The sequence below is a fragment of the Pseudophryne corroboree genome, chromosome 1 (assembly GCF_028390025.1).
Source record: "Pseudophryne corroboree isolate aPseCor3 chromosome 1, aPseCor3.hap2, whole genome shotgun sequence".
NCBI classification, from domain to species: Eukaryota; Metazoa; Chordata; class Amphibia; order Anura; family Myobatrachidae; genus Pseudophryne; species Pseudophryne corroboree.
Genome location: NC_086444.1, coordinates 602,110,386 through 602,121,617, shown reverse-complemented (window position 1 = coordinate 602,121,617; position 11,232 = coordinate 602,110,386). Strand labels below are relative to the sequence as shown.

Genomic DNA, 11,232 nt, shown 5'->3' with positions numbered 1-11,232 from the left:
ACGTTCTGCTGCCTGAAATATCCTCCAGCATGACCGGTTTGGCAGTGGCTCAGTAATGGTGTGGGGTGGCATCTTTGGGGGGCCGCACAGCACTCCATGTGCTCGCCAGAGGTAGCCTGACTGCCATTAGGTACTGAGATGAGATCCTCAGACCCCTTGTGAGACCATATGCTGGTGCGGTTGGCCCTGGGTTCCTCCTAATGCAAGACAATGCTAGACCTCATGTGGCTGGAGTGTGTCAGCAGTTCCTGCAAGACGAAGGCATTGATGCTATGGACTGGCCCGCCCGTTCCCCAGACCTGAATCCAATTGAGCACATCTGGGACATCATGTCTCGCTCCATCCACCAACGCCACGTTGCACCACAGACTGTCCAGGAGTTGGCGGATGCTTTAGTCCAGGTCTGGGAGGAGATCCCTCAGGAGACCATCAGCCACCTCATCAGGAGCATGCCCAGGCATTGTGGGGAGGTCATACAGGCACGTGAAGGCCACACACACTACTGAGCCTCATTTTGACATGTTTTAAGGACATTACATCAAAGTTGGATCAGCCTGTAGTGTGTTTTTCCACTTTAATTTTGAGTGTGACTCCAAATCCAGACCTCCATGGGTTAATAAATTTGATTTCCATTGATAATTTTTGTGTGATTTTGTTGTCAGCACATTCATTCAACTATGTAAAGAACAAAGTATTTAATAAGAATATTTAATTCATTCAGATCTAGAATGTGTTATTTTAGTGTTCCCTTTATTTTTTTGAGCAGTGTACATACATACATACATACATACATACATACATACATACATATATACATACATGCACACAGACATAAATTAGAAAAAAAAAATAAAGAGACATGAAAATAATTTTTTTACTTTTTTGTTTTTTTAAACTGAGCTGGTTGTTGCCTCCATTTTCCACGCTACATCTGGGAGCCTCATTCATGTTTGTATGCATGTCCAATAGTGATTTTCTCTGCTACAGAACTGCTAATGTTAGCAAGTGAAGCTGCTGCTCAGGAATGACCAGAGATGCCTACCGGAGCCATCGCAAACTCAATTACAATTGTGTACAGCCTATAAACAAAAAAGAGGAACATCAAGTTTAAGAGTATGCCTATGGCTACACAAACTGAACACAGCAAAAGCGACGCAAGAGCCATGTATATTTACGTACAAGCTTGTAGCTGACGGCAGATACCCAGCCCGAAAACAGCCATGACACATCTGCAGTTTGCCAAACGCCCCTGTAAACTCACAGTTGACACCTTCTAACGGTCACTTCCTGTCAATCACTTTTCAATGAGAACCTCATTGCAAGCGTGACTGCAGCAGCACCTTCGCACATGTGCATTGCGTTCGCAGCACATGCGCAGTGGCCTGAAAATAGCTCCATCGTGTGATAATCTGCCATTGCGTACAAACCAGTGACGTGTGATGAGGTAAATGGCTGGAGAGGCAATGTCTAGTATCAGAGCAGATTTACACACACATATATGACCCTGATGGTGGGATACGTACTATTTGCTGGTGGACGGGATCCCGTCCGCCAGAATGCCAGCAGCGGTGTGAGCGCTAGAAATCCCCTTGCGGGCTCTCTGTGCTCGCCACGCTGCGGGCGCAGTGGCTAGCTGTGCTCGCCACAGATTATATTCTCCCTCTATGGGTGTTGTGGCCACCCACAGAGGGAGAATAGCCTTTGTCGCTGGTAATCCGGTGGCAGCATGTCACACTCTGTCGGGATTCCGGGGTCAATATTGTGACTGCCAGGATCCCGACTGGCGGTATTTTAACCGCTTCCCCTGATAGTTTATGTAGGCATTATACAAGGGTGCAGCATTATATACTACTGGAAAATTGTAGAGTCGTGCAAAAAAGGTAGGCACTGCCTCAGAGCTTCGACTATAAAAATGATTAGAATAATACAAAGAACATAGGATTTTCTTTGTATTTTTTATTTATTTTTATAGTCAAAACTCTGGAGAATACTGGAGTATGAAAGGAAAAGCTCTGCCTCAACAGCCTCACCCCAATTAGGCCCAAATATGGAGAAAGGGGCAGGGGCACACATGGTTAAGGGAGCAAAGGCACAAATAGCAAAGGAGGTTGGGAAAGATGGCAGAGGAACAGCTGGGGAAAGTGACAAAGAGACAGCTGGTGAAGGTAGGGGATGTAGTAATGAACCCGACAGTCAGTATACTGACGCTGGGATCCAGCCACCACAATGCCGGCAGGGGGCCCAAACTATTCCCACTCGGGGGTGTCCACGCCACCCATAGAGTGGGAATAGAACCTGTGGCAAGATCGAGGCTTCATTGCGATCACCCCCATGCCAGAATTCTGGTGGCCGGGATCCAGTTCCTGTATCCAGACCGCTGGGATCCCGACCGCCGGTCTCCCGTACCTAACTCGAAGGTAGCACATGGACAGCTGGGGAATGGGTCACATGGTATATGCAATAGCGGGCGAATCGCGTCATTAGATCCGCCCCTGTATAATTCGCCCGCTATCGCCAGCCGCAGCCCTGTCGCCGGGACCCTGAATTCACTATATTCAATGTATAACTGATTCGCCCCTCCCGCAGGCGGATTACGGCCAATCGGCGAGTAGTGGGCGTACTGAATTCGCCTTCCCGCCGAAAGCAGCCCTTTATTAGGGCTTGTTTGCTGCATGTGCTCTGCAGCCATTTTGTGAACCTGCAGAGAGGTGTGTGGAGGTGCAGAGCTAGCAATTTGGTTGTTTGCTGTGGATATCGTTTGGACACCCCAGCAGGCTTTATTCCAGGACAGTCAGGAGGATTCCTGTTACCCCGGAGCAGAGCCATTTTAGGAGCTTTTACTACATTTGTAGGTAAGTACCACATGTGTGTCTGGTGTTGCATGTATGTGTTTGTGTAGTGGGGGTTGCCATGAGGTGTACATGGGGTGTTTGTGCATGTGTGCAGGTATGTGTATAGCCCCTTGCTTGTGTTGCTGCATTTTTAGGGGGAGACTTGTGTTTTGGGGTAGTTTTTCACGTTTTTTTTTTATTCTTTAATTGACTTTTTTGGGTCTTCTATTAGCATTGGTGTACCTCCTGAGTGTGTTGGGATGCTTTCTGGCCATTTTGGGGTGATTTGGAGCAATTTTAGTCGACAGCCTGGTTGACATGTGCTGCTGATTGTTTTTCAAACATGTGTTTTCCCGCCTAATTTTGATGTGGTGTACCTCCTGAGTGTGTTGGGATGCTTTCTGGCCATTTTGGGGTGATTTGGAGCAATTTTAGTCGACAGCCTGGTTGACATGTGTTGCTGATTGTTTTTCAAACATGTGTTTTCCCGCCTAATTTTGACGTGGTGTACCTCCTGAGTGTGTTGGGATGCTTTCTGGCCATTTTGGGGTGATTTGGAGCAATTTTAGTCGACAGCCTGGTTGACATGTGCTGCTGATTGTTTTTCAAACATGTGTTTTCCCAACTAATTTTGATGTGGTGTACCTCCTGAGTGTGTTGGGATGCTTTCTGGCCATTTTGGGGTGATTTGGAGCAATTTTAGTCGACAGCCTGGTTGACATGTGTTGCTGATTGTTTTTCAAACATGTGTTTTCCCGCCTAATTTTGATGTGGTGTGCCTCCTGAGTGTGTTGGGATGCTTTCTGGCCATTTTGGGGTGATTTGGAGCAATTTTAGTCGACAGCCTGGTTGACATGTGCTGCTGATTGTTTTTCAAACATGTGTTTTCCCGCCTAATTTTGCTGTGGTGTGCCTCCTGAGTGTGCTGGGATGCTTTCTGGCCATTTTGGGGTGATTTGGAGCAATTTTAGTCGACAGCCTGGTTGACATGTGCTGCTGATTGTTTTTCAAACATGTGTTTTCCCGCCTAATTTTGCTGTGGTGTGCCTCCTGAGTGTGCTGGGATGCTTTCTGGCCATTTTGGGGTGATTTGGAGCAATTTTAGTCGACAGCCTGGTTGACATGTGCTGCTGATTGTTTTTCAAACATGTGTTTTCCCAACTAATTTTGATGTGGGGTACCTCCTGAGTGTGTTGGGATGCTTTCTGGCCATTTTGGGGTGATTTGGAGCAAGTTCAGTCGACAGCCTGGTTGACATGTGCTGCTGATTGTTTTTCAAACATGTGTTTTCCCGCCTAATTTTGCTGTGGTGTGCCTCCTGAGTGTGCTGGGATGCTTTCTGGCCATTTTGGGGTGATTTGGAGCAATTTTAGTCGACAGCCTGGTTGACATGTGCTGCTGATTGTTTTTCAAACATGTGTTTTCCCAACTAATTTTGATGTGGTGTACCTCCTGAGTGTGTTGGGATGCTTTCTGGCCATTTTGGGGTGATTTGGAGCAATTTTAGTCGACAGCCTGGTTGACATGTGCTGCTGATTGTTTTTCAAACATGTGTTTTCCCGCCTAATTTTGCTGTGGGGTACCTCCTGAGTGTTTTGGGATGCTTTCTGGCCATTTTGGGGTGATTTGGAGCAATTTTAGTCGACAGCCTGGTTGACATGTGCTGCTGATTGTTTTTCAAACATGTGTTTTCCCGCCTAATTTTGCTGTGGTGTGCCTCCTGAGTGTGCTGGGATGCTTTCTTGCCATTTTGGGGTGATTTGGAGCAAGTTTAGTCGACAGCCTGGTTGACATGTGCTGCTGATTGTTTTTCAAACATGTGTTTTCCCGCCTAATTTTGATGTGGTGTACCTCCTGAGTGTGTTGGGATGCTTTCTTGCCATTTTGGGGTGATTTGGAGCAAGTTTAGTCGACAGCCTGGTTGACATGTGCTGCTGATTGTTTTTCAAACATGTGTTTTCCCGCCTAATTTTGATGTGGTGTACCTCCTGAGTGTGTTGGGATGCTTTCTGGCCATTTTGGGGTGATTTGGAGCAAGTTGAGTCGACAGCCTGGTCAACATTTTGTGAGGGGCAGCCATTTTGTGAGGGGCAGCCATTTTGTGAGGGGCAGCCATTTATACATGTATGTATTTTTTTTTTATAACAGAGATGTCAAGGGACAAGCAGACCCGATCCGCCCCTTCCCCCACCCCCTCGGATCTATCCCTGCATAGCAATGAGGAGTGGGAGCCAACCCAGGAGGCGGATGCGACCGACCAGGCATCTAGTGACCAGCCGCGGTTGTCAAGGGCCCATGAGAAGTCCAAGAAAAAGCCTAGTAAAAAGGTACTTAACCACACCTGCAGACACAAATAGCATCAAACTTTACCCACTGTAGTTTGTGCAATGCCATGCACACCTACTGTAATAGGTGCGCAATGCCAGGGATACTGACACTCACAGGTACATACCGATCTTATTAAAAAATTTTTTTTTTTTTTTTAATCCCTAAAGGCAAGAAGCCAGCCAGAGGAGCAGTCGGAGGAGGAAGCCTCTGGTGAAGATGCAGGACAGAAAAAGCCGCGTGGACCCAGATACACTGAGGCGGAAAACTGTACCCTAGTAGATTGCGTCGACAGGTCCTACGACGTTTTGTATGGACTAAGGGCACAGACCACAGCAGCTAAGGTAAAGCGGAACATCTGGGAATCCATCGCCAGTCAAGTCACTGCAATATCTGGAAACCGCCGGAGCACCAGAAATTGCTTGAAGCGGTACAGTGATTGCCGCAGACAGACCAAGAAGAAGATGGGGATTCAGCGCCGACATGAGACAGCTACGGGAGGTGGCCCGGCTCTCAATCTGAAGTGGCTACCCTGGGAGGAAGTTATTAAAAGGCGCATGAACCCTGCCATGGTCGAAGGAGTTCGCGGAGGTGTGGACTCCAGCCGTCCTGCTGGCTTTCCCCAGGAGGAAGAACCGCCCAGAAGACGGAGGAAGGCGGGAGACCAGCCGTCCAAAAGGAGGTCTGATGGTAAGAATACATTCACATGAGCTGTACTTCCCTTTAAAATTTTTGTATGTGCTAATGTGCTTTTTTTTTTTTCCCAGACAGACCTGCCCAGAGGACATCACCTGCGCACAGGACATCGCCAGCGCACGGACCGTCACCTGTGCAGCAGGCATCGGCAGCAGCGCGCGGACCATCAACTGCGCCGCAAGCATCGCGAGCACACAGATCGTCACCTGTGCGCCACAGTTCGTCATCGCGCAGTTGGTCACCTGTGCACCAGACGACGTCAGCGCACAGACTATCACCTGTGCGCCAGACACCGTCGGCGACCACACCACAAGATGGGCGCCAAACTACAGCTCCTGCGCGCAGGTCATCACCAGATCGTCGTCTCTCCAGGAGCTCTGGGACTGTGACTGAAGAGCCTCAAGACACAACCCTTGTGGACCCATCACCCGATCTGTTTGAGTCCACAGGGTTAACAGACGAAACTTTTCTTGGGTTTGAGGACAGCCGTGCAGACGTATCCAGCCAGACCCTTGAAAAGTCTTCCGAAACGAGGACAAGTGAAGCTCCTGGAGCAGCGGCATCACAGGATGGAGAAGGTTTGTTTTTGTTTTTTTGTGGGGGGGGGGGGGGGGGGCAGCAGTTGTGTAAAGTTTATTAACTTTCCCAAAAAAATTATTTTGCAAACAGTGGTGCCACGAACCAGCAGCGGACTAGCTTCGGGGATTGGTTCCTACTTCAGGCCGGATCTCCTACAGGAGTCGTCAGAGGATGACGAGGTGGAAGTGCAGGAGGCTCCAGTTGCTACATCCCTGCGTGAGTAAATTGAATTGTGAGCCTTCAAAAAAATGTATGATGAATGTGTATAATATTGTCTAATTTTCTTTTCAGCTGCCCAAATCCAAGTGGTGGCAGACATCCAGGAAGGGCAGAATCCCTCAACTGTTCAGAGGGTTCACACCCTGGCATCAGAGATTGGGACACGCCAGGATACATACACAAATGTTGTGGGAAGCAGACTGGACAACATTGAGAGGACAATGGAGAAAATGTCCAACAGTCTGCATGAACTGCAGAAGACTCTTTCCGACAGCACGGCCACAATACTACAGATCATAATTCAAGATCATAGGGAGAATATGAACGTACTTAACATTCTGTCCGATTCCATGGTCAAGCTTGTGGAAAACACCTCATGTCTGGCAGAAAGCAATAAGAACATGTCGGAGAGTCATCGACACTCCTCTTCCAGCCAACAGGTCATCGCAACCACACTGCAGATGATCTATGAAAAGCTCCCAGTACCAGCTCATCAACACGCTGGTGATCCACCATATCCGCCGTCGCAAGCCACAAGGACGCATCGTACCCTTCCTCAAGTCCCATCCCAGTACAGACAGTCACAGATGTACCAGGGATATACAGGGATGTACCCCACCCCCCAGATGCCTCCACCACCGGCCGCACAATCTTCAGCAGCATGGGCACCGAGGGCCAGTCAACATACTCCCCAGCCTCCCAGGACATCCACGCCCTATCAGGGGGAAGAAGAGGATCCGGACAGACTTCCACCATAAACCCGGTCGTATTATTTTATTTTCTTTTAAATGTTTTTCATGTATCCCTGTCTTCCCCTCCCATTAGTTTGTTGTTTTTCTTACTATTGTTTTTTCTTTGTTGGCCTTCCCCACCCGTGACCGGGTACTACCAAGGAGCTTTGTGTAGGCATACATGCGCGGGCATGTATGCGGGCGCGTGTGGTAACGGATGAAAGCTCCTTGCGGCTACATGTATGATGGGCCAAAGAGCTATTCTGATACCCCCTTTTTCTTCCAAAAATCCTTTTTTGTAATGATGTACAGTAGGCTTTAATTGTGTGAATTTACTATTCACTAGTCTGTGTTTTTGACTTATTCATAGGATTGGTGAGGAGAAATGAAGTGGACGGCATAAGTTTGTGTTGTGCGTACCAAGGTGAGTAGAACCATGTTTAATTCAAGAAACTTTGAACCGCATGCCTTTGTAGAACAACACCGTCCAGCAATGGGTCATGCTGGGCTGTGTTGTTCCACAAATGTTAGCGTGTCAAAGTGCTGACCACTGACGCCACTCTTTCACTTTGAACCGCATGCCTTTGTAGAACAACACCGTCCAGCAATGGGTCATGCTGGGCTGTGTTGTTCCACAAATGTTAGCGTGTCAAAGTGCTGAACACTGACGCCACTCTTTCACTTTGAACCGCATGCCTTTGTAGAACAACACCGCCCAGCAATGGGTCATGCTGGGCTGTGTTGTTCCACAAATGTTAGCGTGTCAAAGTGCTGACCACTGACGCCACTCTTTCACTTTGAACCGCATGCCTTTGTAGAACAACACCGTCCAGCAATGGGTCATGCTGGGCTGTGTTGTTCCACAAATGTTAGCGTGTCAAAGTGCTGACCACTGACGCCACTCTTTCACTTTGAACCGCATGCCTTTGTAGAACAACACCGTCCAGCAATGGGTCATGCTGGGCTGTGTTGTTCCACAAATGTTAGCGTGTCAAAGTGCTGACCACTGACGCCACTCTTTCACTTTGAACCGCATGCCTTTGTAGAACAACACCGTCCAGCAATGGGTCATGCTGGGCTGTGTTGTTCCACAAATGTTAGCGTGTCAAAGTGCTGACCACTGACGCCACTCTTTCACTTTGAACCGCATGCCTTTGTAGAACAACACCGTCCAGCAATGGGTCATGCTGGGCTGTGTTGTTCCACAAATGTTAGCGTGTCAAAGTGCTGACCACTGACGCCACTCTTTCACTTTGAACCGCATGCCTTTGTAGAACAACACCGTCCAGCAATGGGTCATGCTGGGCTGTGTTGTTCCACAAATGTTAGCGTGTCAAAGTGCTGACCACTGACGCCACTCTTTCACTTTGAACCGCATGCCTTTGTAGAACAACACCGTCCAGCAATGGGTCATGCTGGGCTGTGTTGTTCCACAAATGTTAGCGTGTCAAAGTGCTGACCACTGACGCCACTCTTTCACTTTGAACCGCATGCCTTTGTAGAACAACACCGTCCAGCAATGGGTCATGCTGGGCTGTGTTCCACAAATTTTCATTGAAAAGAAATGAACATGAATTTAGTGTGTCTTTACTTTAATATACTTTTTTTCTTTTCCCCACAGATATCTATATACACAAGAAAAGAATGTAAAGAAGAACAAACTACTTTTTTGTTTTAATTAACTTTCAAACTTTATTAAAAATTTTTTTTCTTCAATAAACTGTTAAAAATAGAAGTTTCCTGTGGTTTTTATTAAAATTTGTAATGCAGTTGAATTGTACGTAAGTAGATTGCCCGGGGAACTGTCTCTTCACATGCACGCCACTTAGGAAGGATACACCGGAAGACCTGTGGAAGAGAACAGTATGAGCTACCAGATGTGGGTAATAGTGTCACCCTGGGACTGGAAAGAAGAGGTACACACAGTCCACACAACACAAGCGGGGAACAGTGGGTCCAAATGCAACCCTCCGGCACTTGCGTCACTACACATCCAAACATTCCCTGACCAGCATTGGTGTTTCAGGGAATGTTTGGATGTGTAGTGACGCAAGTGCCGGAGGGCTGCACTTTGGACATGCGGGGGTGATTTTGGACAAAGGGAGTTCTGGGCAATCCATCTCACCTGAGGGGGTTGTCTGCTACATGGCGGAGGTTCAGGTCCACATCACCAGTAGGTCGCCCATGGAACATCGGGTGAAATGGCGTGTCTCTTCACATCCACGCCACTTGGGAAGATACATCGCAGGACCTGTGGAAGAGAACAGTTTGAGCTTCCAGATATGGGTGATAGTGTCACCCTGGGGCTGGAAAAAGAGGTACATACAACAGTCCACACAACACAAGCGGGTTGCAGCGGCCCAAATGCAACCCTCCTGCACTTGCATCACTACACATCCAAACATTCCCTAGCATTGCTGTTTCAGGGAATGTTTGGATGTGCAGTCTTGCAAATGCCGGAGTGCTGCACTTTGGACATTTCGGGGTGATTTTGGACAAGGGAGTCTTGTTGGTCAATGCATCTCACCTGAGGTGGTTGTCTGCTACATGGCGGAGGGTCAGGTCCACATCACCATTAGGTCGCCCATGGAACATCGGGTGAAATGTCGTGTCTCCTCACATCCACGCCACTTGGGAAGATACACCGCAGGACCTGTGGAAGAGAACAGTTTGAGCTTCCAGATATGGGTGATAGGGTCACCCTGGGACTGGGAAAAAGAGGTACATACAGTCCACACAACACAAGCGGGGAACAGTGGGCCCAAATGCAACCCTCCTGCACTTGCATCACTACACATCCAAACATTCCCTAGCATTGCTGTTTCAGGGAATGTTTGGATGTGCAGTCTTGCAAATGCCAAAGTGCTGCACTTTGGACATTTCGGGGTGATTTTGGACAAGGGAGTCTTGTTGGTCAATGCATCTCACCTGAGGTGGTTGTCTGCTACATGGCGGAGGGTCAGGTCCACATCACCATTAGGTCGCCCATGGAACATCGGGTGAAATGTCGTGTCTCCTCACATCCACGCCACTTGGGAAGATACACCGCAGGACCTGTGGAAGAGAACAGTTTGAGCTTCCAGATATGGGTGATAGGGTCACCCTGGGACTGGGAAAAAGAGGTACATACAGTCCACACAACACAAGCGGGGAACAGTGGGCCCAAATGCAACCCTCCTGCACTTGCATCACTACACATCCAAACATTCCCTAGCATTGCTGTTTCAGGGAATGTTTGGATGTGCAGTCTTGCAAATGCCGGAGTGCTGCACTTTGGACATTTCGGGGTGATTTTGGACAAGGGAGTCTTGTTGGTCAATGCATCTCACCTGAGGTGGTTGTCTGCTACATGGCGGAGGGTCAGGTCCACATCACCATTAGGTCGCCCATGGAACATCGGGTGAAATGGCGTGTCTCCTCACATCCACGCCACTTGGGAAGATACACCGCAGGACCTGTGGAAGAGAACAGTTTGAGCTTCCAGATATGGGTGATAGGGTCACCCTGGGACTGGGAAAAAGAGGTACATACAGTCCACACAACACAAGCGGGGAACAGTGGGTCCAAATGCAACCCTCCGGCACTTGCGTCACTACACATCCAAACATTCCCTGACCAGCATTGGTGTTTCAGGGAATGTTTGGATGTGTAGTGACGCAAGTGCCGGAGGGCTGCACTTTGGACATGCCGGGGTGATTTTGGACAAAGGGAGTTCTGGGCAATCCATCTCACCTGAGGGGGTTGTCTGCTACATGGCGGAGGTTCAGGTCCACATCACCAGTAGGTCGCCCATGGAACATCGGGTGAAATGGCGTGTCTCTTCACATCCACGCCACTTGGGAAGATACATC

At 48.5% G+C, this 11,232-nt stretch overlaps 1 protein-coding gene across 1 annotated transcript; it reads left to right on the top strand.

Annotated features, from left to right (window-relative positions):
- The first annotated feature begins 2,398 nt into the window (after positions 1 to 2,398).
- LOC134927343 (serine/arginine repetitive matrix protein 1-like) lies at positions 2,399 to 7,858 on the top strand. Its single transcript, XM_063921696.1, has 6 exons — positions 2,399 to 2,852; positions 4,980 to 5,158; positions 5,327 to 5,846; positions 5,924 to 6,430; positions 6,522 to 6,647; positions 6,723 to 7,858. Exons 2-6 carry the CDS (start codon positions 4,982 to 4,984, stop codon positions 7,406 to 7,408), a joined length of 2,016 nt encoding a protein of 671 aa, XP_063777766.1. The 5' UTR covers positions 2,399 to 2,852; positions 4,980 to 4,981; the 3' UTR covers positions 7,409 to 7,858.
- Positions 7,859 to 11,232: the final 3,374 nt, after the last annotated feature.

What these genes read in the sequence shown, in the direction of transcription:
- LOC134927343 (XM_063921696.1), top strand. Translation starts at nt 4,982, where the DNA reads ATGTCAAGGGACAAGCAGACCCGATCCGCCCCTTCCCCCACCCCCTCG. An exon ending in AGAAAAAGCCTAGTAAAAAG is followed by an intron (nt 5,159 to 5,326) that starts GTACTTAACCAC and finishes TAATCCCTAAAG; the next exon opens with GCAAGAAGCCAGCCAGAGGA. An exon ending in GGCATCACAGGATGGAGAAG is followed by an intron (nt 6,431 to 6,521) that starts GTTTGTTTTTGT and finishes TTTTGCAAACAG; the next exon opens with TGGTGCCACGAACCAGCAGC.